At 47.3% G+C, this 27,861-nt stretch overlaps 3 protein-coding genes across 7 annotated transcripts in view; 1 reads left to right on the top strand and 2 right to left on the bottom strand.

The window, feature by feature from the left end:
• The window catches only part of ankrd13b (ankyrin repeat domain 13B), a 34,814-nt gene extending 33,639 nt beyond the window's left edge, over window positions 1-1,175 (bottom strand). The window contains exon 1 of one of the 2 annotated variants that reach the window (XM_068585644.1): window positions 925-1,175. The gene's annotated coding sequence lies outside the window, so the exon portion shown is untranslated. Of the gene's footprint in view, window positions 1-202; window positions 893-924 lie in introns of those variants that run through there. The other variant, XM_068585645.1, reaches the window with a different exon arrangement.
• Window positions 204-19,626, top strand: git1 (G protein-coupled receptor kinase interacting ArfGAP 1). Of its 3 annotated transcripts, XM_068585640.1 has the most exons (21): window positions 204-596; window positions 4,183-4,316; window positions 4,689-4,801; window positions 5,625-5,730; window positions 6,105-6,191; window positions 6,301-6,431; window positions 6,528-6,622; window positions 6,749-6,791; window positions 7,522-7,548; window positions 8,355-8,403; window positions 9,055-9,127; window positions 9,762-9,859; window positions 10,813-10,924; window positions 11,308-11,432; window positions 12,621-12,773; window positions 13,883-14,257; window positions 15,550-15,630; window positions 16,068-16,144; window positions 16,537-16,722; window positions 17,043-17,106; window positions 17,219-19,626. In XM_068585640.1, the coding sequence occupies exons 1-21, from the start codon at window positions 545-547 to the stop codon at window positions 17,432-17,434; spliced, it is 2,397 nt and encodes a 798-aa protein (XP_068441741.1). In that variant the 5' UTR covers window positions 204-544; the 3' UTR covers window positions 17,435-19,626. The 3 variants fall into 3 exon arrangements, with proteins under 3 accessions (XP_068441741.1, XP_068441742.1, XP_068441743.1); XM_068585641.1 differs by lacking the exon at window positions 13,883-14,257; XM_068585642.1 differs by lacking the exons at window positions 7,522-7,548; window positions 13,883-14,257.
• A 1,668-nt stretch (window positions 19,627-21,294) lies between these two features.
• tp53i13 (tumor protein p53 inducible protein 13) lies at window positions 21,295-26,610 on the bottom strand. Of its 2 annotated transcripts, XM_068585647.1 has the most exons (10): window positions 26,158-26,610; window positions 25,969-26,049; window positions 25,341-25,376; window positions 25,021-25,079; window positions 24,714-24,792; window positions 23,811-23,939; window positions 23,385-23,597; window positions 22,226-23,267; window positions 21,971-22,103; window positions 21,295-21,892 (listed from the first exon to the last, which is right to left on the bottom strand). In XM_068585647.1, exons 1-9 carry the CDS (start codon window positions 26,248-26,250, stop codon window positions 21,997-21,999), a joined length of 1,839 nt encoding a protein of 612 aa, XP_068441748.1. In that variant the 5' UTR covers window positions 26,251-26,610; the 3' UTR covers window positions 21,295-21,892; window positions 21,971-21,996. The 2 variants fall into 2 exon arrangements, with proteins under 2 accessions (XP_068441748.1, XP_068441747.1); XM_068585646.1 differs by having other exon boundaries at window positions 21,296-22,103.
• Between the last annotated feature and the right edge of the window lie 1,251 nt (window positions 26,611-27,861).

Raw genomic sequence — 27,861 nt, 5'->3', positions numbered from 1 at the left:
ATCTTATATTTCAATTATGTTCGTGAATATCTAGCAACACGTGAACTAAATATATTGGTGAGTTGATGTTTCATGTATGAAAACCCATCTAATGCTCGACAGAGTGGTTGATTGTTGCCCTCTCACCCCTCCCTGCCCCTCTGTAGGTAGGCTGCAGGGATGCTGTGTGAGCGTGTGTGTGTGTGTGTGTGCGGAAACTGACAGGTAGAGAGCTGCCGTCTCTCGGTGAGTTGCAGGCAATGCAGCGAACAGATTTAGTAAATATTCCGTTATGAGGTTCATGCAAACAGTCAAAGCAACTATGTTCCCGTAGCCTGGCTCCAGACTTGACTTCGGCTGTGGACGTGGGCGAGGAGACCGCAGGAGCAAACGGGAAATCCAACTGTCAGCTGGCCGGGAAAACCCATCGCTACCACCCGGCTTCCGGGGATTCAAGGGCCGCGTCGGTAGACAGCAGACGTCGGCCGGGTAGCTCCGGGCGAGTAAGGGGCGAAACAACCACATCATCGCCGACATCCATCTCTCGATCTCAGCGACTTTCGAGATGTCACGGAAGCTCCAGAGGACGGAGGTCTGCGCCGACTGCAGTGCGCCAGGTAGGGAGGACGGGGAAATAACTCACAAAATAGCCCACTTTTACTTGAACAATACGTCGGGAGGGCGATGTGGTGAGTCGACAGTGGCCGAAGCTGCTGTCACTGTCGGCGGGTCCGCAGAGCAGGAAAACGGCCGGGCCGACCAAGCGTCGCTTAGGCCCAAAATAAACAGTGAAAAATAGGCGTGTTATCCCAACGGGAGAAAAACCTTTTGGTTATGAGCTGCCCGACGTTAGTTCAGCGGCTTCACTTGCATGTTTATTTTATCAAGACAGCCACCTAATTGTCTGAATCAAACATGAGCGTCACATTTATGTCGCCTTCCTACCTGAGACGTTTGTTTTGATTTCTCGTAACCGGGGACAGACTTCTCATCGCGTTAGCTTAGCATCGCTAACTAGCAGGCGCTTTTTTACTCACTGCGTTGCTATCTGTTATTACGCATTTAGCTTACACACACTTTACTAGTACCGTGATTGTATTTAAAACAAAAAAACGACAACGTTTGGCTTATTGTTGGCTCTTGGCAGCGACGTTTTGAGACCCGGCTAGCTTAGCTTCAGTGTTAGCTAGTCCGGCTAACTTTCGCTAAACATCAAGTTACTGCTGAGTGGATTCAGCGAGTCGGTTAAATTAAATCTGACGTTAGTTTATTGGTAGTTTCACCTCACAGAAAGAGCTCATCTTATTGATGTAAGGTTTCTACAAAATACATGTCACTGTATTTTAGTTTTTCCACAGTGTAGACATTTGTTTTTTACACAAACTCTTAGAAATCCACAAGAGCAAATTCAGTCGAAAGCCACCTCAAAAGTGCAACCTTTAACCCGATTCAACATGAAGTCGAAAGGAATAAATAGGTTGAAACTCCACCTGTCATATTGGGGATGAATTCGGTATGACCACCGCAATGAGTATTATTGTGTGTAGATTTATTTGGACCTCTTTTACCCCATCTGCGTTTGTCAGAAAGTGAGGTCGTGCCAAATCAACCTTGGTATATCCCCTCCCATGCCTCGCAACCTTTTAGCCTCACGTGACCTCATGTCTAGTTTGAAGCACTTGTTCATAGGTGTGTGTGTGTGTGTGTGTGTGTGTGTGTGTGTGTGTGTGTGTGTGTGTGTGTGTGTGTGTGTGTGTGTTGTTGTTGCATTCATCTCGTACATGCATTACTACAGCTGACAGCTGGCCCTCTTCACAGCTGCTCCCCCTGATAGCAGAGTCTGTATCTGTGTGCAAAACTGTCATAAGCCCTCCTGCTCAGAGTTTAAAAGCTCACTAGGTGTGCCTCTCTTCTGCTTTCTGACCTGCACATATTCCCTGCACCTAGAGTATTTACTTGCCCCTCCTGCTATCTGTCCCTTCTGCCCACTCAATTGCATTCCCTACTTCACGAACTGACCAGCAGCCAGTTAATTGTGTTTTTCCTTGAGCGCCATTCCTCTTGTTTGAGAAAAGGTGTGTGTGTTTATGTTACAAGGTAACTGTTTCTTTTCGTTGGTTTTCTCCGACTCATTTACAGTTTTTCATACCGCTGGTGGGCTTGTTTGCGTTGGTGTACCTGTTATTCGCTGTATGTTGCTTTTACTACCATCAGCTCCCTTCATGTATCTCCTCCTTACCACGACACGCACGCACACAAACACACACGCAGTGCGTTCTGCAAAATGCTGACCTAGCCACCAGTGACGAGCCACCTCCCTGCTGCCCCAGCTTTTGTGTTGTAGGGATAACTGGATGGCATGGCGACAAAGGACGACTGCTCCTCCCAGTCCAATGCCGAGCCTCAGGAGGCTTTAATGTCATGCCGTGGCAATCTGCACAGTTTATAGCAACAATGAATCACGTTGTCATGATAGTAAATTCTTTATTGAGCACAGATGCAACTGTATAAGAAGCTCTCGTGCAAGCATTTAGAGCAGTTATTTTGCCATGTTGCCACATGTTATTGTTGACGTAGTTTGGTCGAGTTTAAAAAAGCAAAACGTAAGAGTAGATTACCAGTTACTCGACAACTATGTATTTATGTGCAGACAAAAGTTTGTGTTTATTCACCATTCACACTCATTGTAATACATGTTTTCACGCAGGCTTGATCGACTGTTCCACAAACATATGTCAATGTTTTATTGATGAATTAGGCCAACTTTAGGTTAAAGGATGTCACGCTGCAGAATTGGCCAATACTCGCTGCCATTTGTTTCAGGTCTAATAGCCTAATGGGCTATCCTCATATTGATCCATCGAGCCAGGCAGATAGCGTAGCCTGTGGGCGTTTTTATATTTATTATGAAGATTAAGGAATTAAATTGCCACATTTTCCAGCCTTTCAAGCCCACGGGCTACTGTTCTAAACTAGGGTACAGAGCTCTTATCAAAGCCATTTTGCATCGCCGCTACGTTTTCTGCAGGCGATAGAGACTTCATCTGATGATGGACTATTTTAGCTCCATTAATACCCTAAGCCCACACAATGTTATCCCTGCCTGAGAGTGACTAATACAGATGTAGTAGATGTGTGTGTGTGTGTTTGTGTAAGCACCGTGTGCATGCAAGTCTGCATATTGTTTTGATATTGCGGGCCGTATGAGTTGTGTGCTTTTCATCACATTAGAGTCCTGGGGGCGTAAACATGACCCAGACTCTCTGACTCGTCTGCCAGTGTCAGTAGACCGGCATGTGGACCGTAGCTGCTTGAACTCTCATTCTTACCTCATTCACATTTATCTATTCCAATGACGGGTTGGAAAAATGGGATGTTCCCGCCCCAGGCATTACACACACCACTATAATATCACACGGAACAGACCAAAACAAATACCAAACGCTGTTATGGAAACTTCGGATTTTGAAGAAAACTTAAAGATTTGACATTTGACGCAGCCGGTGAGGCACTGGTCTCGTACCAAGCTGCTTTGTGACTGAAAGGTTACTCTGTGTGCTGCTTGTAGAGGCATCCACAGTTCAGTGATATCGCCTTTATGTTTCCCTGTTCACATACGTGTTGCTGTAATATTTAGTATAACCAGTAATATATCATATGGTAAAAATCTTCTGGGCATATATGATGATTCTAGGTTCAATTGAGCCCTACATCAGTGAGCGCTTTTACCAAAGCAGGGCTCTGTGCATGCATTGGTTCATGAATGAGTGAGTAACAGTACAACCCAGCATATGGAATATTTAATGTGTGTGTGTGTAATGTATTTTAAATCAGGTATTTGATACTTCCACATGGCATCGTGCAGCTGATGACTCTGTATTATGTACTGTATATGTTCTTCATATGCTATACTGAGATATTAGTATTCATGAATTTAATGTCTGAATACTGTGAATTAATCTTTGTAAAGTATTGGTATTGCATAATTCAGTGAGGAATATTCTGTTTCCTGAAATCCTTTTAACTTGTGAAATTTAAAAGACGAAGAATTAGGAGGTTTGGTGACGTGTGATCACTGCAAATGTTTTGCTGTTGCTCATTACGATGCTGAAAAGTCTCACCACACCGGTATGTTTTATTTGGCTTCTAATACTATTATATAATAATTCCTTCATGAAAATAATTTCGTGTTTTCCCTGTCAGACCCGGGATGGACCAGCATCAACCGAGGGGTCCTGATCTGTGATGAATGCTGTTCAGTGCACCGCAGCTTAGGCCGCCATATCTCCATAGTCAAGCACCTGAGGCACAGCGGATGGCCTCCCGCACTACTGCAGGTAAAGGCCGAGCAGTGAAGAGTGAAGGAAAGGGCAAATTAAGCTGACGTGAACGCAGTACACGAGCCCCAGAATACTACCACAGAAAGTGACGACTGGTACAGAAATCTCGGCACAAAGGAAGCAAATCCATTTAAAAAAAATCTATTAATGTTGAATATATATATATATATATATATATATATATATATATATATATATATATATATATATATATATATATATATCTGTTTGTACATCTTTTGTTGTGTACTTTAAAAAAAAAATGCAAATTTGCTGTACAATATTACATTTGTGCACCAGATTATTCTTTCAACGTTTGTGCATTGCGGTGAACCGTCGCTGAGTCGCTGCTGCATGTTGGGTTTTCAGATGGTTCAGACCTTGGCCAGCAACGGGGCCAACTCCATATGGGAACACAGTCTCCTGGACCCTGCTCAGGTACAGAGCGGTCGGAGGAAACCCAACCCCCAGGACAAAGTCCAGTAAGTATATCGTACTCCCCCCAGGCGCCAAATACACAGAACAAAACTATCCCACTTGTGGGAAATGATTGGCCCTGCTGCACAGGAATGTTATATAACCTTCAACTTGGTGTTTGCAGCGGCAAAGCGCTATTGCACCCAATTGTTGCTTAATGTCTTCTAAGCAGCCGTGTGACCTTCCTCGTGAATATTGTTCTGTTCTCAGGTTTTTTTTTTGTATATCTAAAAACAGGGGAGGGTTTGTCGCTGTCGGTTCGTAGGGTTTCCCTTGGGTTGAAATGTGGCGACGGGGGTGTCGCGAGATCCAGAGCTGGACGTCATCTGTTCTCCTCACTTCATGCGGCATGTCACAAATGTGCGGAAGCACATTCTGCCCAATCTCTTAAATGTCTTCGTAAGATGTAAAGGAACGCCACTCGGGCCTGGCTGAGACACTGCGGTCTTGTTCAGGCGTGTAGCCAAGTTCTTTTTATATTTGATTTATGGGTTGGATTTTCATCCAAGAGAACGATTCAAAGGAGAAAATGGAAGTCAAAGCTTGAACTACTTTTCAGTTAAAAAAATATATAGATCAGCTGTTGTAGCGGGCCAGTTCTCCTCCTGGGTACTGCCGAGGTGCCCTTGAGCAACCCCTAACTTCTTCGAGCGCTCACTCTGACGTCTCTCTACAACAAATAATGCATGCCTGGGTAGTCATGTGGGTATATTTTTCGAAACATTTAATTTCACCCAAGAGGAATTAATGAAGTTCTTTTTGTTCTTGTTCTTGTTCTCCTTTTCCTTTTCCTCCGTGTTAACCGTCATATCTTCTACTCTGCTCCAGTCCCACAAAGTCAGAGTTCATCAGAGCCAAATACCAGATGCTGGCCTTTGTGCACAAGCTGCCCTGCCGTGATGACGATGGCGTCACCACCAAGGACCTCAGTAAGGTGAGGGCTCAGTATTTTCCCAGCAGGAATGCGGCATAATTAGCCCGCTTGGATATTGCCATATTGCTGAGCTGCATGTGTAAGCAGAAATTCTGATTTATTTAAAGATATCAGTCGGGGACCTCGCTGGTTTAAAAAAAAAAAAAAAAAAAGAAAACGTGCATGTGCACAGCTACACTCCCGCACACTAACTGCCAGGCAGGAAGTGGTCTGAATGACACAGCAGGATGTAATGATGATCTTTAATGCTGTGGAGCTCCAGAGGGCTGAAAAGGGGGATTCTGCCTGTTTCTGTCTCTTTTTTTGACGTTTATTCTTTCCACCCCCGTGACCCCGGATCCCTCCCCCTCCTCTCCTCTTCGCTTCTCCATCAGCAACTACACTCGAGTGTGCGGACGGGGAGTTTGGAGACGTGTCTTCGGCTCCTGTCCCTCGGCGCTCAGGCCAACTTCTTCCACCCGGTCAGAGGAGAAAAGAAAAAAAAAAATAATAATAATCTACTCGCGGATTCACTTTATTGAGAAAACGAGTCGCTTTGTCCTGACTCTGTCTGCGTGTCTTGACTCCCAGGAGAAAGGCACGACCCCGCTGCACGTGGCAGCCAAGGCGGGGCAGATCCTGCAGGCCGAGCTGCTGGTGGTGTACGGCGCCGACCCCGGGGCGCCCGACATCAACGGACGCACACCGATGGACTACGCGAGGTAACGCAAACGGTACCGCTCGCAGGTTTTGCGTTTTTAAATCAAATCCGCAACGACACAACAGGAAGGTAGAAATCGCTTGCGTCTGTGTTCCAGGCAGGCCGGCCACATAGAGCTAGCGGAGCGGCTGGTCGAGTGTCAGTACGAACTGACGGACAGACTCGCTTTCTACCTTTGTGGACGGCGTCCAGGTAACCCCGCTGCACCAGTTCGCGGCGCGCCTCACGTGCCCTGGCACTTTTGCAGTTCACCTCAGTGACATATGCGGTAGCTTTTATCCCGTTGTTCAGTCTCCTCTCCTCTCTCCCTCTCCTCAGATCACAAGAACGGCCATTACATCATTCCTCAAATGGCAGACAGGTATGCACCGTGACATGACACTTTTTTCACCCGTTCCTTGCGTTCGCATGCGTTCTGTGCTTTGACTGCATGCAGTGTCTCTGTTAGCGTACTTGACCTTTGCACCTACCTGACTTGCCATACTTCTGTCACTCTTTTCTCCGCGTCTCCCTGGCGTGGACACTCTGATACTGATGCACTTTAATGCTCTGGCCAGATGGTGGCACTACAGTGTATATATAACCCCCCCACCGCCCAAAAATGGAGGTAATTACAGAATGGCTTTGGCATCGCCATGAAATCCGGCTGTTTATCGTAAATGCCGATCTAAGCAGCTATTACAGGTGCCCGCCATGATTTAGATACTCGAAGCGGGCTTGGTTTATGAATCTTAAACTGCAGGTTTTGGTATCGAGAGGGTCCAGAAGTGCACGGTCAGGTTACGATAAATCAAGTTCAGTGCTGCTTGGTGCCGCTTCTTTCAAATATTTGATGGGGCGCTGGGTTTTCTCAGCTGAGTCCGAGAAGTAGCTCAGGAATAGACTCGCACATGCAAGTAAGTATTGGTTGCTGGAGTGCGTCTGACCTCTGAGCCGCCGTCTGTTCTGTTCTGCTAAATGGATCCTCTTGATGATGACAATTGAAGCGTTTTTGATGTGGCCTCTCTACCCCTCCTTTCTGTCTGTTTTCTTCCTTTTTTTTTCTCACTCGTCTTCTGTTCTCTCCATTTCGCTGCGCTTGGTGGAGCCAGAGCTCGTCCTAAGTGCCCAACACAGAGGTATCTTTACTTTCCTTGTTCCTATTTCCCCTCCCTCCCCTCATCCCCACCACCCACCCACCCAGAATCTCTTCCTTCATTTCAGTCCCCTCTGTCTGCTACCCCATCTTTTATAGATTTTGCTTGTGGACGTTAATACGCCTCTCTCTCTTCCCTTAGCGGTTTCACAGTAGGGGGAAATTGTTAAGCCTTCATCTGCTATAACGGGGGAAAAAAATACAGCTGCGGCTGTGAGGAATGAAAAATCTAGAGGACGTAAAGCTGAAAGGAAATAGAGTGGCGGAGGGCTTCCTGCAGTAAGTGAGGTGTTAGTTGTGCTCAGGAGAATCACACCAGTCACATCTATATGTTCACATGAGTGGACACATGGACAATAAGATTCAACCTGGAATAAAATGTTTCATAATACAGGGAAGTGTTTGACTTCTAGCTCTTGTCTGTGAAGTAAAATCCATTGTAGTCATGTCGCATTTGAGTGTATAGCGACATATAACACAAGTACAAATATGTGCAGCTATTTTCCGCTAGTTTTTTAGAGCTAAACTCCCAGTTGCTGTCAAGTTCAGCACTCTCTGAAGGTCAGTCGTCGCCCTTTCGATCTGACACCCAAGGCATCCCACCCTAAAGGTTCTCCTCTCCCTTCTTTAAAACCCAAACCCCCTCTTCCCATCCCTTCACCTCCCGCTACTCTCTCCATATCCATGTCTTCCTCCCGAGCCTCTCTCCCTCCGTCTCTTTACTCCACTGCGTCTTTGTGGTGACGATCTGACTGTTTTTCTCTGTTTTTTTTTACTTTTTTTTTTTAGTCTGGACCTCTCGGAATTGGCGAAGGCGGCCAAGAAGAAGCTCCAAGCGGTGAGACATTTACATTTCTACAGACGGTGCTAAGAATTGTCAAGTTACAGTTTTCGGTCGGTAGATTTGATTTGGTTTTCGTGCGTCTTTGAAATTCATGTAAAAGGAAAGTTATTAAAAATAAAAAAGTTAACAAGTTGTTTGGCGAATCAGCCGGATTTTCCGTTCCAAAATGATGTTTGTCCGTTCCAGGGCCATCTGTTCAGCCCCGCGTGTCAGTCGTCCAAAAGAAACTGAACGCTGATGGTCGGTTTTCAACATTTAAAGAACTTAAAGTACTCACAAAACAAGACGCAAAAGTTTTAACATAAATAAGATACAACTTTATTAATCCCAAAGGAAATTCCTGTGCCAGACACAAATATAATATAATAGAAATACAAACATGTATGAGGAATAGAATAACAATTTTTAAGTGTTAAAATAAGTAACACTGACACCAGTGCAACATAGAATAGCAATAAGAGAAAGGTAAATAAATACAGTAAAAACTGTGACAACCACAAGGATTAAAACACAAGAGTAAAAATATAAAGCCCTTAAGAAGTAACACCAGTATTGAGACTAAAATAAAAAAATATTAATTTTAAACATGATTTTATGAGTTTTATTGTCAATGATATTGACGATATTGGCCTGTGTGTGCAACAGCTCAACAACCGACTGTTTGAGGAGCTAGCGATGGACGTCTATGACGAGGTGGACCGCAGAGAGAACGATGCAGGTGAGTCTAATCTCCTCCCCCCCCCGTCACGTCCTCCTGTTGCCCCTCCATGAAGTAGACGGATCCTTTTTCCTTGCATGGAAGCTCGACACAAGACATCCCTGACATGAACTTTAAGAAGAAAAGAGGAAGAAAAAATAGAGTGAAGTCAAAGGACAGAGTGAGGAGAAAAGGAAAATGACTGTTGAGGGAGGGAGGGAGGAAGGAAAGGAGGGAGGAGGAGAGACACGAAGCGAGGAACTGCCTCAGAAATTCTTGAGTCTCTCTCCTCCTCCTTGGCTCTTTTCTCCTTCTTTTTTTCCTTTCTCTTTCTTCTCTCTCTTTTCCTTCAGTAGCAGTAGCAGTCAAATTGTGCTTTCTGACAGAAGCACAGTAGGTAAGTGGCAAGGATACAAAGACACACACATGCACACACACGCGCACACACAAGAACAGGTCTCAAAGCACAGCGGTGGATTATAGGGGCCGTATTCCAGTTGTAGGATCTTCTGTAGGGTTTTTACTGTGCTCTTGTTTATGTTTATGTGTGCATGTGTGGGTGGATGGACTGGGTGTTCCTTCCTTGGTAAACACACACAGACACACACACACACAGACACACAGACTTAACTTTTGCTCATGTTTGTGTCTCCAGTGTGGCTTACGACTCAGAACCACAGCACTCTGGTCACAGAGCGCAGTGCGGTGCCCTTCCTGCCAGTCAATCCTGAATACTCTGCCACGCGCAACCAGGTAAACACTGACACACACACACACACACACACACACACACTCACACTCCTTTCCTACACACACAAACCCTGCAGACAACCACAGGTGGCATGCACATACTCGTATAAGTTTGCGTTGAAGATATTTCTCATCTGTGCACGATCCTAAGACTAAAAAGAAGAACAAACTTATGGGAAAAGAACTCGCAAGTCGAAAAATCCCAAAAGAGCAAAGGAATATCTTGGAGCGTCGGACCGCCCGCGTATGTGTTTTGGGGAGAAGCCGAGAACGAGTGTGAAATTGATGAGCGATGTTCCCCCTGGCCGTGAAAAATGGGGAAAAGATGTAATCCATCTGTGTCCCCCCCTCCTCCTCTCCCCTCTTTTCCTCACTCTCTCTCCCTGTGTGTGTGAGAGAGAGAGTAATCTCATATGTCCTCCCACATAGTTTCTCCTCATCCGCGTGGCTCATTAGTGTAAACATTGACTTCTAACACACGCCGTTAAAAAACACACACCTGCGTCGCTCACGTCTGCTCGGCCCTGAGCGGGCGGCTCACTGTGGGCGGTACCCGCTGTCTATTTCTAACACAGTCGCGCACATTTACAGAAGTCGAACTTTTTTTTTTGACCTGCCTTTGTCTTCCGGAGTGTGTTATGAATAGCGCGTCGCTTCGTGCAGCATTTCCACTCCAGCACTTCATTTGAAAGTGACCTTTTAGATTCTCTTCCTCGCGTAATTGCACGGTTTCTTTCCTCCTGTGTGTGTGTGTGTGTGTGTGTGATGAGTGTTAAGCATGACTGTATTTTTCCACAGCACATGGTCGTTGACCACAGGCAGCGAACCACTGAGTTGTGGGGCTGGATTGTATCTGTATTCCACACAACTGATGAGACAACTTTCTGCAATTTTTTTTTTTTCATGCCAGTAATCCCCCCCCCCCAGTTCTAACTCCCGCCTCGCTCTGCTCTCAGGGCCGTCAGAAGCTGGCTCGCTTCAACGCTCGGGAGTTCGCCACGCTCATCATCGACATCCTCAGCGACGCCAAAAGGAGACAGCAGGGGAAGGGACTCAGCAGCCCCACTGGTGAGACACTAAAGAATGGCAACAACAAAAGGTTGTAGATGTATCAGTTCACTTGACTTTTCACAACTCTGGACAACAACGTGGAGCTTTGAAGCCTCGAACGTCATGATTGTCCCAAGCAGCAACACGTAGAACGGGCTCCAGTCCAGCAACTTGGGGATTTCTTTAGGATCGGTTGTTAAAGAGTTCCATTACTATTCATATTTAATCTGATTAGGAACTTTAAATGACCTCCTTTGCCTCCAACAACTGGTTCTCACGTGAAACCAACATGGAAACCCCCGTTGAAAGGACCATTCCTTTTGAAGCACAGATGAAAAGACAGGAGGAGGACAAACACACTTAGATGTTAGAGTAATAGATCAACGTTTTTGTCTCGGCAGACACGTTAGATCTGGGCATCGACGATGACCAGCACGACTACGACAGCGTAGCGTCGGACGAAGACACGGACAGCGAGCTGACCACGCAGAACAACAACAACACGCAGCGCAGCAACCGTGCAAAGGTATCGTACTACAACACACGGCGAGACCAACACACACCTCGTCGCATGCACGCTCACTTGTTTAGTTTTTGATCACAGTCCGACGCGCTCTCCAGTTTTTTCAAACCAATCGGGATTTATACAGAAAAGTAGTTGCATTAGCTCGCAGGGATATATTCCGTGGCTTCTCCCTCTTCATGACTGCTTGTCCCAGCATGCTTTGCGGGGAGTGGCCACAGTCGGGGCTGCCACATAGCTCCTGAGTGACATCATCAGCTACTCTTGAGCGCTTGTCAGAGGGGCATTGTTCATACAGAGAGAGAGAGAGGGAAGAGAAGAAGAGATTGAGCCAGGGGAAGAAAAAAAAAAAGAGGGGTGAACTGGTGCAGAGTGGGCGTGGTAGAAATGACAAAGTACACAGCAGCTAAACCAGTAACTATCTCCTTTTCCTGTGGACTGGTTTAGCTCATCGGGCAGAGCTCTTGACAAACCACAAGTGTGAGGTTCCGCTCCCGTCTGCGCTCGAGAAATACGTGCACTGCTTTTGTTGCGCCCGTATCAAATGTCAGTGTATCCAGTTATGTATTGTGTTATCTATAGTACTAAGTGGAGGCATGAGAGTAAGATAGAAATGGATCGGGAAGGAGGAGGAGGAGGAGGAGGAGGAGGAGGATGAATTTGTAAACAACACGCTTCTAACAACAGTCAATGAAAGATGTTTTATGCAGCCTTTTAGGGAGTGGTATAGACATGTGTTGGAGCATGCTCCAGGGTCACAGGAAGTGGGGCCAGATGGTCTCTTGGGAACAAGAACTGAGGCACCACTGTCTAACTGTGTGTGTGTGTGTGTGTGTGTGTGTGTGTGTGTGTGTGTGTGTATGAGATCAGCTGTAGTGCTGTCCTCCAGGCTGCATGCCAGCCCTCCTCCTCTCACAGCCACGCAGTGTAAGCTGTGTTTTATCCAGTTTAAAAGGCACTAAGTCGTACTCCCTAACCCCAATCCTTCCCCATAGTACCTCTGCAGAAAGGGCTGCATACGTTGCATCCTGTATATAAGATAGCGCAGTGAGTTGTCAGCATCTTTATTGGAAGGAATGAGGTGTTCCACATTGGGTTTGTTACCCTGAAGTCACCTCCCTAAGTCTCACACTGTCAGTGTCCTTACTTCGTCTGTGCCTTTCTGTCCATCTGTCTGTCCCATCAATCCAGAGCATGGACTCGTCGGACCTGTCGGACGGCCCCATCACCCTGCAGGAGTACCTGGAGGTGAAGAAGGCCCTGGCCTCCTCAGAAGCCAAGGTGCAGCAGCTGATGAAGGTCAACAACAACCTGAGCGAGGAGCTGCGGCGGCTCCAGAAGGAGGTAGGGAGTCTGGACGGGCGGGCGGGGGAACAAGAAGAGGCACATAAGGCCTTAGGGTCATCGTATGCAGAGTGTTTAGAAGTACGGAGCAAACGAGAAGGCAGAAAGCGGCCGTTTAGCTCACTTCTTACGCCGTTTGATGAAAGTAGAGAACAAACGGGCGCAGGAAAGAGAGACGGGATGAAGCGAAGGAGGTCGGCGTGAATCGTTTCTTCGATCGACGTCAAAACCTGAAATATAAAAGTTATATTACACAATCAGAAGTAGAGGGAGGGGGTCTGGAAGAACACACCAGGTAACGAGACAGGTTGACAAAACGAGAAGGAACAATTGATACGGACAGAATGAGGGCAGGATGATGGAGAGACGAGTGCTTTTTTTTTCTTCAAGCTGATGTATGATTCCTGACAGTCGTGTCGTTTTCCCACAACGTTGTGTCTGGAAGATGAATGCGCTCGCAGACTTTCGGTGTGATTTAGTAACTAAAACAAGACGTCGGGGTCCGACATGGGAGGCAGGCTGCGGCTGGATACCTCGTCGTTCTCAGCCGCCGGGACAGTTTTTCACTTAATGGCGTCCATCTTCATTTGGTTTCCGTCAACGTCGTCGTCATCATCATTAGCTCGCCGTAGTCATCAGTGGCGGCCGGCGTCAGCTTCTGTGACCCTTGTATTTTTCGGCATTCGACTGAGCAGTTAGTGACGAACTTGTGAGTACGCACTTATGCGCACGCAAACACCGCAGATAGCAAGTCCGTCAGTGCAGGTGAGCCCTCATCTACCCTTGAAAACAATAAACATATACACACTCACACATATACACGTATGTATGTTTTTCCTCCATCCCATTCCCCAAAATCTAACCCCTACTTGGACATGCAACCTGTCTAATTGTCTTTACCACGTGTTCCCTCCCTCCCCAGTACTAATGTGAGTTAACATGTATGAGCTTGTGTGAGCCTTTTACTGTACCTGTGAATTTGGATGCTTGTCTTTGACCATTCAGTTGACCCCCCCCCCCCCTTCCCTTCAACCTCCCCATGTCCCTCCCTTCATCCTCTCATCCCTCCCTGCTCCTTTTACCCCCCCCCCCACCTCCCTCTCCTGTAGATCACGCGGATGCAGACAGAGAACAGTGCGCTGCGGGGGGGCCAGCAGGCTGGGGGGCCAGCTGGCCATGGGGTAGGGGGACCTGGCGGAGGAGGAGGAGGAGGAGTGGGGGGTGGAGGAGGAAGTCACTGGCAAGGGGGCGGGATGAGAGGAGGAACGGGCGGAGGGGGCCCGGGCGGGTTTGGAACGGGAGCCGACCCCCCGGGGCTGTCGGTGCCCTCCTCGGTGGCCCCCAACTCCCACCCCCACCCCCACCGAAGGGACCGCCAGGCCTTCTCAATGTACGAGCCGGGGGCGGCCCCCGGCCCCACGGCTCATGGTCCCCCAGTCCTGGACTCCCTGGCAGCCCGCCTGCAGCCCCTCAACACACCCAGCGTAAGTTAGAACCCCCTCCCCCCTCCGTCCACGGCCCTCTTCTACTTCCCACCTTCCTTTCGGTGGCCATGATTGGCTCTCTTTGCCCCGATTGACGGGTCCAATCCTGAAATCTCTCTCTCTCTCTCTCTATTTCCCTTTCGACTTCACCCCCGCAGTTGCATCTCAGTTGCCGATCCTTCTCTTTACAAAAAGTTGTGCATGAACCCCAACTCAAATGCAAAGTGTGTCTAAGAGCAAAAAGGCCTCGACCCATAGAGGGGAAAGGCATAACTGTGGCGTTAAATAGAGAGATGGAAAAAAAGGGGATTATGCTCTCTGATTGGTTGCCTGGCATTGCCTCCGATTGCCCCGCCCTCTCGCCTCCTCGTTACCCTTTGATCTTTACCTTCTCGAAACCCCTTTTAACCTCCCAGTTAGCGCTCTTGCTTCTGGACAGCTGCTTAATTTATTTCACCTTTGCAACTTTGCTATGATCACCCACTTGTGAATGCACACACACACACACACACACACTCACACACAAAAGGGAAGGACATTTTTTTAAGCAGCGATGGCATTCAGCAGCATTTTTAACCCACGGTATGCACACACACACACACAAACCACCCGCACCTGTCAATCAATCCAGGGAGACCGCCGCGGAGTCCAAGTCCCCGCCTCCGCACACCCAGATTTACCTGTCTGTCTGTCTGTCTCTTCACCTGTCTGTCCCTCGCTCACTGCCGTGCAGCCGTGCATCCTCTGGATGTAAGCATTCTATCTGTCCTTGCGTCATTTGCCATTTCATCAAAATAGCACACTGTGATTCTCCCACATGCAACTACGCACCACCGCTGCTTGTTATGCATTATCATAACGGAGATCGATGCTAGTATATGTGTGTGTATGTGTATGTGTGTGTAGTCCATTTGACATGTGTGCAGTGCTTCATCACCGGCGACTTTAGTCGACGGTGTTCTTTGTACTTCAGTGTGAGATAGAACTATAGAGGCATGCGGTCCTGAAGGGATGATGGGCGAGCTGCCGAGTTGATCTACCGCCGCTCTCACTGGCTCATTCATCTTGTTTTTCTCTTCTCTCTGTCTCCCCCATCACTCTTTTTTTCTTCTCTCTTCTTCCTGTGTCTTCATCCATCTATCTCTGTCTGCTAATCTTTCATTCCCCTTCGCCATCTCTTTGTCCGCGCATCTCTCTCTCTCTCTTCCTCCTCTTATCTTTATCCCTCCACCACTCTCTTCCTCTCCCCCACCACCCTTCCCTCCGTGTCCTCTCCCACCTCTTTTCCACAGGGACGGAAGGGCGGCACGGGGGGCCCGGCGTCGTACGGGAGCCATCATCTCTCCGGGTCGACCGAGATGGGCCGATACATGGTGAGTGTCAGCGGGAGGTTGAGATCATGGATGTAGATTTATGAGTTAAAGTCTCCTAAAGATATTGTCTGTAATGTATATTGTATCTTGTTTATTGTATATAATATGTACATATGTTCAACAAGTCAAATTCCATGTACGTGTTCACACACATGGCCGATAAGCTGATTCCGATATTTCAAGAATATTTGACTTTTTATGAAAAGGAAACTTTATCGTCCAAATTGGGCATCAAATTGCTTCCTTTAAGTGGTTATTTCAAATATTCTAACTGATGATTTGACACAACCTATTGGACTTGTTGTTGAACTCCTCACGGTCACTGGGAACAAATGCTCGAACCTTTTGTGGGAGGAGGTGTTTGTTTGAACACCGCAGGAGGTCTGATGAGAGGATAATTGCCGTGACGCAGCGCGTTTCTTTCCCCCCTCCCCAAGGTGACGAGATCGGAGAAGCACGGCAGTGGCACCGACAGCGACTACGACAACACGCAGACGTACGACTTCTCGCTAAGGTCAGACACACCGCAAGTCATTGTGCGCGCGAGGATGAGCTTGTCGTTTATTTTTAGAAAAAAGTGTATGATTAATTGCTAAATATCGGTCAAAGTCGCCCCCCTGCTCATCGCACCACCTGCAGCATCACACGCGACAGATTCAAGCTTTGTCCTTGGCTTGGCTTATCTATAATTATACAAACGTGCTTATGTGTTCTTATAAGTATTAGTTCTGTGAATTCGGGCCGCCCCCCTGAGAGAGTTAATGCTCTTTATTAACGCTTGTTAATGAGAAAACAACAGGGTGTGTCTGAAGATGTCGGACTCTTACGGGGTGATAACTGTCCCCTGTGACTGATTTATTTCCAAGGTGTTAATTATGGCGTATTCACGGGTTTCTCTCTCCTCAGTATGGGCCGCAGCAGCGAGGAGGAAGGTCGCGGGGACTCTGAGGAGGGAGGAGGAGGCGGCGGCGGCGAGGCCTGGGAGCCGGACCCCACCTTGCCCTGCACAGAGGACGTCATACTGAAGACGGAGCAGGTGACCAAGAACATCCAGGAGCTGCTCAGGGCCGCTCAGGAGTTCAAACACGACAGGTAGGTGTGAGACGGACCCAGAGGTGAAGGGAGGAGGAGGAGGAGGAGGAGGACACATTGTGTCTGTCTTTAGAATAAACGATCCTCATTATATCCTCGCTGACAAGTTTGGATAGCACATTGAGAGGGCACAGGACTCATTAACCGCTGCAGCAGGGTAATGCAGTTGTTGGTGTTTGCTATAGCAGCTCTTCAGGCAGTTGTGCACACATTTTGGATGCATATATACACTAGTAGTACTCGTTCAAAAGCGTCATTTAGTACTAAATCGTTGTGCTCATCAGCTACTAAACTAAATATCACACGTCTCTCCTCTGTAGCTTCGTTCCGTGCTCTGAGAAGATCCACTCTGCTGTCACTGAGATGGCCTCCCTCTTCCCCAGAGTGAGTTTCTGATCTTTTGTGTGTCTCCTTGTTGCTCCCTTCCTGTCTTTTTATACATGCCGACACGACGCGAGTGCGAGCGTTGATCCGCTTCCTTTTTTTTCCCCCGTAGCGCCCGGCGTTGGACGCGGTCCACTGCTCCCTCCGCTTGTTGGCGTCCAGCGCCTCGCGGTTGCAGGTGGAGTGCCGCAAGGCGGCGCCCTCGGAGCCCGGGGGCCCCGCGGTGGACTACCAGCTCCTCACGCAGCAGGTCATCCAGTGCGCCTACGACATCGCCAAGGCCGCCAAGCAACTGGTCACCATCACGACCCGGGAGAAGAAACAGTGACCCGGCAAATGCATGAACGGACGGACGGACAGATGGAGAGGGGAGAGGAAGAGGATCGATGCATGGGAGGGGCCAAACAAGAGGGATGGGGGGGAGGGGGGGGAGGAACTAGATCACACTGAAAGTGTCGTAAACGGAGAGGGAGAGTGATGGCTGCAGTGAGGAAAGAAGACGTTTGGAAAATGCGTGGGAAAAGGAATTCGGATGAAAGCAAAAAGATAATTGATTGTTTTAGTAGAAACACTACAGAGGACCGGAAGAAGGGAGACATTCCCACAAGTGCGGAAGAGAAAGTAGGAAGCAGAAGGGTCCTCACATGGAATCAGATGTGCATAATGAACCGCGAAAGACTGTGACGAGCATACGTGAGGCGCAACGACGGCGACGTCCAGCGAACTGGAATCGGGAGACGTCGGCGCTTTTTTATTTATTCTGACCCGTCCCTCGTCGGCCCTCTCTCCCGCCCCGATTACCTGAGCTGGCGAGGGAGGGAGGGACAGAGGGACGGAGGGAGGGTACGCTTGCGAGAGAGGGAAGCAGATCAACCTGCCATGACACGCGCCACATCATCTCCATCCCTCCGACCGGTGGAGTCAGGACACCCCCCCTCCTCTTCCCTCTCTCGCTCTCTTGTGATGCAGAGAAGAGATCCCCATCTTGCTCCCTCTCTCCTTCACCCAGGCTCTCTCAAGATGCTTCCTCCTGGGTTAGCCTTTCATGCCAGGGGGCTCCAGTATCCCCCCCCCCTTATTGTCGGTGGTACACAGCATGATCCGGCATGTTTTCATTTCTTTCCTCTCTCTTCTTCTTCTTCTTCTTCTTCTTTTACTTTGTTGTATTTTAATACGCAGATGGGTTTGGTCTGCACCTCCGAGGACAAAGATTACTGACTCGCATCAAACAAAACACTTACACTGGAATCATTTTTTGGAGTTTATTATTGTTGTTTATCATGCCTATTGTTATTTTGTTTGTTTTTTTAATTGATATTTTTACCGTCATCTTGATTTTTAAGTGTTCATGTATGTTTAATTTTATTGTCTCGAAACAGATTCTCATTTTGTGATGGGAGTACGGGCTCAACTGGGATTCAAGAAAGACTAAACACACACACACACACACACACAGACGCGCACGCACACACACACAATAACCTGTGAAACGGGCCTCAGACTCGTCTCGAGGTGTCATGTCGCCAAGGGGTTGCCAAAGGGGAGAGAGGGAGTCTGACTTTCCGTCGGACCGAAAGCCCCTCGGTGCGTTACGACATCACCCGGATCAAAAAAAAGAAAAATGGTATAATTTGCCTCATTTAACCAGTGGAATCATCTCAGACAGCATGCTTTGCACACGGTGGGTGTGCACACGGGTGCTTATATTACACAGCAGCCATTGTTTGCATGCATGCTGACAAATGTTTAGGTCCACGCACATCCCCGGTATGTTGCAGCTCCGCCTGAAGTAGTCTAAAAAAAAAAAAAAAAGCACCAGAAACAGCAATCGGAAAAAAGTACAGACGCTTTATCCCTTCACCTGGGGGAAAACACGCTCGTCTGAAACGGATTGAACCGCCTCGAGCGCGCCCGATGTAGTTTGTGTTCACGCCTTTTCGACTGCCCGGCGAGCTGCATCGAGCTCCATCGATTCTCCGCCCGCTGCTCCGGGCCACAGAAGTTGTCACTTCAAGCCAAACGGGAGGCGGCGACGGGGAAAAAAGATGCTTTAGTTGTTTTGTTTACAGAAAGAGAGTGGAAAGCCGGTCATATCTGAGACAAGGGATCTAAAATGCATCCCTTGCTGGCAGGAGGACCGTCCTCCTCTGGTTTTCGACTCACCTCAAAGTGTTCATGGGTTTTTATAGACTAGTTGGCGTTGTAATACTCTATAATCCGGCGCGGTGCTCAGACAGTCTCTGCACATAAAACTGACTTTCCTGAAACACTGACCTCATCCTCGAAACAGCTGTTGCATCTCAGTCTCACTGCTGCCTTTCAGCAACAAGCAATTAGACCTTCATTAGCCCCGGACACGTTGAGGGGCGGACGCCAAACCACCGTCAGCGCGTCCCTGTCCACTTTATTCACGTTTAGTTTGCTTCTCCTCCTCCTCCTCTCATCGTCACCCGGGGTCTCTGGGTGTCCGTGTTCATCAGTCTCTCGCACAGTAGGGAAGGATGGAGTGATGTTTTTTTTGTTTTTCTGTACCCTGTCAAAACCGATCGTGTCCAGAAAGCCTCGTGAAATGTATCATCGTTTGATATTCAAAGCCCTTCGGACATCATCATCATCATCATCATCTCCTGACAACAACAGAAGTACACACAGAAACGCCGGTCCCTTCAATCACGATTGCCCATTTTTTTTCTTTTATATCAAGCTATATGTTGGGAATACCTGTGAGATATTTATGTCTATTTGTCGGCCCAAGTGGGCTTCAGGCTACGGGAGATGTCCACATCTTCATTCAGCGCTTCAGCCTGGACACCAATGTACTTGTTTTGAGTCTTGTGAATATGGTTCTGCTGTGGTATTTAGCCCCCTTTTTATGTCGGTATAGCGTACATATGAGCGATCCTACCACGAACCCGCAGGAAGAGACCGAAGAGCCAGAACACCAGTTTTCTCAGCGGTGCTCTGTTCTTCAAACACCAGCTGGGTGAAGTAGGATCTACGTGATGCACAAAAGGTCTTGGCTCAAGTACATTGCGTGCAGGATGCGGGGTTTGATTGGGGATGGGGCAATAGAAAAGGTCTGAAGCGCACTTCGGCTGAGCACTACAGTCATCTCAAAATGTCCGGGGGAGAAGGAGGAGGGTCAAAAATGCACATGGCCTTCTCCTTTCCCGAGTTACTAGACACTACGAAGGGTTCCTCTCGTCAGAATGTTCAACTCCTCCACCGGTTCATGTCCGACACGCGTTGCTCACACCTTCACCGTGTTCAGGATTCGGCACGTACGCTCTCCAACGTCAGAAACACACACTCAACTAATCAGTTGGACCAAGCCTTCGACAAAGTACAAACATTAACTCTGCAGCCAGTGAATTACACGCACACACACACTCACACACACACACACGCACACTTGTGATACGCAGCCAACGGCAGTGCACTGTGGCTGTTCACAGCGCTACACTTTGGGAGATGGGTGACGGGAGGGGTTATCTTTTAACAGAAGACGTTAAAAACTGTATAAAGTAGACGAAACAATGACTCGATAAAGAGATCAAACGTAATGGAAACTCATAAGCTGTACATTTGTAATAAAATAGTAAAACAAGTCAATTCTACTGCATCTGTGTGCACGTTTCTTCAGACCGTGTGGACGCTCGCGCTAATAAGGACGAGTGTGTAGCTACATCTTTGTGATGTCTGACGATTTGATAAACTGGACAACTTTGATTTCGTCAATTTACTTCCCGACACTTTTTCATAAAAGCCTTTTTTTCTATTCTGTGACGGCGTTACGCCATATTTCTTTTGTTATTTGTTCCTTTTCAGTCTCTCAGTCAAAGGTCATTCGCAGATGGCATTTCAACCATTTAAAGGTCATTAATTGTGTTTTATTGAGCTGGTTCTACGCTGAGATCTAAATCAAGCCACTGTCGGGGCCACAGCTTTCATTTCCACTCACAAGCTCTAGAAAAAAATGTCTGGCACACAAGAGAAGTATGAAGTCTTAATATGACCACGACTAGCCACCACAGCATGTAGCATTTGCATGATGAGAAACCATTTTGATGTTTTTGTTGTGTAAGCGCTCCTGATCAGTGCATTATCTTCATCACGACTCCTTAAAATGACACATTTGGGATCAAGACATTTAAAAAGATATGAAACTTCCTGACATCCAACGTGGCAACGGGGAATTTATTGTCTTTTAAAAAATTCCTCTCTGAAGTCTTCACGTTCACATCTTCGTACCATTTAATGACACACTTACACACACTGCGCACAACGTTGCTTACAACAGCAACTTACATGTTCACATAATAAACATTCACAGGTAAAAAGCAACATGTTCTGTTTTTTTTTACGATTAATAAAACCAAAATGTAGCACAAATAAAAATGATCCTCTGATCTGGAGTGAGCACAATAAAGAGTTTCCACAGTGGGACAAATGCAATAGAAGAAGTTGTACAAAAAACATAAATCACTTCATAAAACCAAAGGGCTTCTCTGTGGACTCTTTGATGTGGATATGGATGTCCTGAGGGGTGAAGGGACTGATCCAGAACCACATGAGGGATGTGGGAGCTTACTTCAATATACACCAGCCTCTTTTTTAAAAATATATATTCTTTGATGCTTTTATTTATAGAGTTTTTTTTAATAATAAAGTACCTTTTTTCTTCTTCCTCTTCAATTTGCTGTCATAATTTCCCAGTTCCTTCGCAGCCCACTAGATGACGCTCTGAGGCTTTCCAGCATCGCCCCATATTCCTGTATTCTACACACTGTATCGATAGATTGATTATCAGGAATGCCGCCCTAATCATGAGTTTCAGTCTTTCTCGTTGACGGAGTCTCTTCACCTTCTCGACATGTGTCCTTCATTTCTTTATGGATGTTCATCGGAGCTGGAGGAGCTGGGCAGAAGAACGCACTCCCGCCGTCTGCCCCGTTTCCGCCTCTTGTTTGTGATCCGTAGCCTCCTGCGGATCACATCTAGAGGACACACACAAACACGCAATTAGCAGGATCTCTTACATTTGGCACTGACTGAGGGTAAGCCAACGAGATTAACTAACGGGATGCAAACAGCTTTCTGTTTTTTTTAATCCGCCTACCTGCCACGCTGTCGTAGTCCTGCTGCGGGTCGCGCCAGTAAAGGCTGGGCGTGGTCCTCCAGTGCCGGTACAGGCGTGTGTGAAGCACCGACAGCGTCAGGAGAATCAGCAGGAAGCCCAGCGCCGCCGCCGCCCACACCGCCTCGTCGGTCCTCGGGGTCCTGAGCAGCGCCTTATTTACAGCGTCCGAGTCCTCGCCGCAGTCACAGCCGTCGCCCGCTTTGCAGCCGTCGCAGTCGCGGCCGTCGGGCGGGAAAGTGGCCGGCGGCGGGTTGTGTTGTCGCTGCCGTGGCCGCGACGCCGATTGGGTTTTGGAAACGGAACCAACGGCGTTTTCTTCACTTGTGCGATGAGAGCCTGCGTCGCCGTGTGTTTGCTTGCGTTCCAGCTCCCTCTCTTTAACTTCCACTACTTGGTTCTCCGTCCTGGGGCCGCCCGCTGTGTTCGCTTTAGAGACATGATCTTTCAGGCCGTGTTCAACCGAGTCTTTGTCTCTCTGCTTGACTGAGTCTGTACCTTCATCTCCAGGCCCGGCGGTCTTGTTGTGTACCCCGTTCGCACCACCTGCAAGAGGGTTATTCATGATGTCAGTATGTTTGGGCCTGGGCTGCCGTGCAGCTGGTTGCAGTGTCAGCCGGCTTCTCTGGGAGACACTTGGAAGTGTAGTACTTGACATATTTGTCCCCGAAGGAGTCGTGGATCTAGATTTAAGGCCCTGATTTGTGTTTTGTAACTCAGACTGAGAGGAAGCTTCCCTGGAACCTGGAGGATCCAAGAGAGTCCTGCTCCCTGGGGGGGTATCTGTGGTCGATCCAAGCGTGAAGTTGTTGCTCTGGACGTCCCCTGTCCCGCTAATGGCGGAGGTTCTGTTGGTCTGGTGTGTTAATACTTCCTGTCTTTCTTTAATGACGGCTCTTAACCGTCGGCGTTTGCCTTTCTCTCTCATTGGTTTCGAGCGTTCTATCTTCACGTTGGACTCCGGCTCCATCGCTCCCTTCAGCTGAGACGAGACGGTCCGCTCAAAGCATTGCCTGAGAGACTCCTGGGGATGTACAGCGACAGCTCCTTATGGACATCTACAAGACCACTTTCATTGGAGCGCATTTAACATTAGCAATAAGTCACACGGTGTAAATAAGCATAGTCAACGTCCACAAACCTTCATTTTTGCGGCGTGTTCCTCTGGATGTGCGTGTTGCTGCCGTTGCTGTTCAGCCGACCGCGTCAACAGCAGGTTGTACTTCCTGCTCTGGTTCACACCAGCAACCTCCTTTCTTCTGGCGGATGCCGTGGTCTCCAGCCAGCCGTGGACGTCTGGCGATGCCGCGGTGGACAGCTCCAAGGTGCGACCCCACGACACGAAGGCTACCGGCTGAACACGAAGCAAACAGTGAGGATCCGCTCACTCTCTTTCACTCAGTCGCCTAATACCTTTAAACATGGCCCGGCGTCGCTTAGTCGATACCAAATATGTGAAAGAACGACACAGAGCGATATCCTCAGTTGTGCCGAGGTGATACAAGTCAACAAGTGAACAGAAAAGAGAGCATGCGGCCTTTTAAAAAAAAGGCGGTGTGTGTCTCACCGTGTGTTCGCTGAGCTGTGGGTGTGAGGTCACGATGTGGTCTGGCAGACAGGAGCGGGCCAGGAGCGCCAGGAGCAGACGCTCGCGGAGAGGAGCGCAGGGGTGGTAGAGCAACACAGTGGCTCCGTGCTGGTAAATATACACACACACACACACACACGTGTGATGATCATCATGACATCATGACATCTACTGCTTCTGTCCATCCGGGGAGAGGGATCCTCCTCTGTTGCTCTCATGAAGGTTTCCTCCCTTTTTTTAATGTCACAATTACCACACAGCAACTTAGACTAAGTGCTACACACTACTATTATATTCCCTCCTTGTCTATTAAGTATTTTTTTTTTTTTAGCTGACAAAATGTTTGTGAAGGGGAAATGTCTGGCTTCCTCTATGGAAAAGCTGACAATTATAAACTATTATAAACGTGTTCAACCTGCTGCGATGGCCAGTTTATCTACAATGGCTCATTAATAATAATAATCCCTGACATTTGTTAAATCTCTGACATTAAAAATAATCTACTTTCAGTGGCAGCCTCCCCGTGTCACTTCTAAGTGAATTTGCAAGGAAACAATTCATGGATTGTGTCTTAACTCCACAGTGGGAAGCATTTCTGATTGAAACTGATTTCTAGATTGGGAAATTATACTGAAGGGACTGTGGGAAAACTAGTGACACCGTCTAACACCACCGTCTATCAACCCCATCTGGCATCTTAAGGAGAACTAAACAAAATGCACCACACTACCATCACATGTTTGCTCTTCATCACTTCAAAATGGACTAACTAACAGTTTCTTCAGTGTCGTGCAGTGACTAAAATCTGTTAATTCGCTGCGCTGAGCAGACGAATCGATTCAAGGACAGAAACACCAAGTTGAGTCGGAGGTTGAGACTTACGTGCAAGTTATTGAGCCACCGTTGTGGAGGACAGTACAAGTATTCTCCACTCTCTGCCCTCACTGGTCTGTACGCACCACTAAAAAACACACACAAATAAAGACAAACATCACAATATCCTCAAAAGCCCTCAGAGTCATGGCAATGAGAACTTTATTCAAGCAATACAAAGCACAATAACCGAGAGAAGTAAAGAACATTAAAAACACTGTAGTGAGATTTTGGGGAATAAAAGGTGTCCATATTAATATATGTGTGTGTGCAAGTGGCCACATCATTTGTATTATATGTCTTTTTCAAGCCTTACCTGTTGGGAATGCTTTGGTTGTAGGAAATAGATTTATCCATGCAGATCTGCCTGGCTGGCTGCAGTGAAAAGAAATCAGGTCAGATTAGATTTTATTGCCCAATCGCCCCCGTCGGGTTAACAATAAACACTCACAATCACCTCAGACTAACACTCAGTTAGCGGCCGTGCAGTTTGTGGCACACTTTTTGTTGTTTACAACATGACGAGGAGGACGTTTACGTTATTGCAAAAAAACTTAAAACACTTCAATATAATGACTTTTTGTGTGTATGTGTGTGTGTTTGAGGGGCCAAGTGTTAAATAAAGTGTTTACTCACCACAGGATCATACACTGTGTCAACACTGAGGCGTGCCTGTTGTGGATGAGAGAGAGAGCGAGAGAGAGAGAGAGAGAGAGAGAGAGAGAGAGAGAGAGAGAGAGAGAGAGAGAGAGTGAGAGAGAGAGAGAGAGAGAGAGAGAGAGAGAGAGAGAGAGAGAGAGAGACTGGTTAATCCGCTGATGGAGCAAACCTACATCTTCAGTCACAAACTAAAATCACATCTTTTTTTGACTACACCTTGAATAAAGAAGGTAGCGCATTAGTAGCACTTTAGTAGCACTTAAATGCCTCTTACTCATAGCACTTTGTAGTTTGTCTTTATTGAAGAAATTGCACTTTCCTGATTGTACTCACGGTTAAATGCACTTATTGTGAGTCGCTTTGGATAAAAGCGTCAGCTAAATGAAAATGTAATGTAAAGTGTAAAAACCCGGAGTTAGATGCTGACTTTACACCACCGACTGAGTGCAAGAGAGCAAGGTGTATCACATCAATTACTTTCCCATGATTGTTTAAATTTCCTGCCACCCAGTCTATACAAAAGCACCCACCCCACCCATCCCATCTCAGCCAGGGATGGGGGGGATGAGGAGGAGGATGAGGATGAGGTCGTGTCCATAGTCACCTGAGAAGACTCTGGCCATCTTGGCCCACCAGGACACTCCCAAGAAACAGCATCCGCAGGCAGGTCCCTGTCTAAAGAAAGCTATCACACACACACACACACACACACACACATATACACACGTTATTACATTTTAATGGCTGGACTTAACTGGGCGACCTCGACAGGTATCACATTGTGAGTTGCTACCTTTCCATTGTCGCATCCCAAGGCGACGCCGCACCGGACCAAAGTGACCCACAGCACCGACACCGTCAGCGGGGACGTCGTCTGTCTCGGCATGGTCACTGAGCAAGTGTGGCCAGACGCCCGTTTAAAAAGCTGTCATGGCGTCCCGTTGGTCCTCTAGCAACCGAGCGGCTGACAAAGAGCTGACCGTTCATTATTCCCAAAACAAGTTTCTTTCCTTTTGGGCAAAGTCCCCCGCAGCGGAGGAGGAGCGGTGTGTCGGTTAGAGAAGGCAGCTAACCGTCCCACGGCGTCGCGCGTCAAGTTGTCTTCTTTTTTTTTCTTTTTTTTAAGCTAAAGTTGGCGCATTAAAAAGTCTAAACAATGAGAGCAGCTCGCTTAGTTCACGCGAAGGTGGTAATACAAAGTGCTGTGTACTTCCATGACTACTTTGCCAGTGTGTTTGTGTGATACGCGGACGTCAAGTCGGTCACGTCGTTGAACGATAACGTTTCCTTAAACGTTTCAAAATAAAATCGCTCTGTTGTCTTGTATCGACTTCATTAGCCTATGTTTGTATATTATCTAATTATAAATGTAATATGTGAGTGCGTTTATGACATGTAATATCCAGGTACGAGCAAGAGATTGTTCTTTAATCATGTTTTAATTTAATTGTGATAGCCTTACTTTTATTTTGAAACCCAAATCCAGTTTCCGGAATTGCGCTGATTCGGTTTAATTTTACTCAATTGTTAAACTACGGAAGCGGAAAGGGAATGGAAAATCAAAACTGTTTGCAACTTTTCTCAGGTACAGTCTATGATGACTGACCCTGAGTTGTTACACTCTGAATGTCCTCTGAGGGGAGACCGTCCTCTGTGTCCGAGTGGGCGACACACGGTCACTCCAGGCCAAAGCAACGACATTCCTGTCTGAGACCCACTTCAAACAATAGCAGACAATTGCCCTGGGCCCCCCAAACCCCCTGGGGCCCCAAAGACTCCAGGTTTGTGATCATTCAATTCATTGCAAGTGTGTTAATACTCTTTGCAGTGATAAAACCTTAAGGCAACACTTGCTTTAGAGACCCCATCTGGCTGAGAGGCCCTCAGTTATAACTTAGTTCTAAGGCCTCGATGATCTCAATATACAATACATTAAATAAAACGAGAAGTCAAGTTATAATATGTCTTTCCCTTTTGATTATACATGAGTGCATCCTGAGAGAACATGTATAATTGCGTACAAAGACTTGTACAAACTCAAAATGTACAGTCTGTCAGCGCAATCCTGTGAGATGTTGCGCAACACACGATCAAGGTGTAGCTTTTTAAAATGTTCAAAGTTTCTTTTGGATTATTTGCACTGTTTCAGTTGTTTTCTTTTATTAATTTACATTGTTTTTGTGTATTTAGTTATTTTCCCAGGATCGCGCTGCTTGTGATTCTGTGGATCTTATGACGTGTTCATATTTTTTTGGTGTTTTTCTGGGGATCGTTCTTCCAGTGAGGCTTCAGCGGTGAGTAGGTTTTAATCACATGTATCTCACTCTTTTCCATCCTAATATGTTTTTTTGCATTTTCAAAATGTTGCACTCTCTTTCTTCTTTAGTTTGCAGTCTGCGTGCAAGGCTCGTTCATGTGTGTCGTGAGTAATCCCATTTTCTCAAAGTACTTTTTTTTCAACGACCATTGTACCATTAAAATAGTGGGAGTCAATGTC

Source organism: Clinocottus analis, unplaced genomic scaffold, assembly GCF_023055335.1.
Source record: "Clinocottus analis isolate CAN_PGR_092001 unplaced genomic scaffold, fCliAna1.0.p SCAF_2, whole genome shotgun sequence".
Taxonomy (NCBI): domain Eukaryota; kingdom Metazoa; phylum Chordata; class Actinopteri; order Perciformes; family Cottidae; genus Clinocottus; species Clinocottus analis.
Note: the sequence above shows the minus strand (reverse complement) of the source record. Positions and strands in the feature narration are given on the sequence as shown.

Coding starts and splice junctions, on each gene's coding strand:
- git1 (XM_068585640.1), top strand. CDS start 545: ATGTCACGGAAGCTCCAGAGGACGGAGGTCTGCGCCGACTGCAGTGCG. Junction 4,317..4,688: donor GGCCTCCCGCACTACTGCAG/GTAAAGGCCGAG, acceptor TTGGGTTTTCAG/ATGGTTCAGACCTTGGCCAG. Junction 9,860..10,812: donor ACTCTGCCACGCGCAACCAG/GTAAACACTGAC, acceptor CTCTGCTCTCAG/GGCCGTCAGAAGCTGGCTCG.
- tp53i13 (XM_068585647.1), bottom strand. CDS start 26,250: ATGCCGAGACAGACGACGTCCCCGCTGACGGTGTCGGTGCTGTGGGTC. Junction 25,377..25,968: donor GATGGCCAGAGTCTTCTCAG/GTGACTATGGAC, acceptor CATCCACAACAG/GCACGCCTCAGTGTTGACAC. Junction 25,080..25,340: donor ACACAGTGTATGATCCTGTG/GTGAGTAAACAC, acceptor TTTTCACTGCAG/CCAGCCAGGCAGATCTGCAT.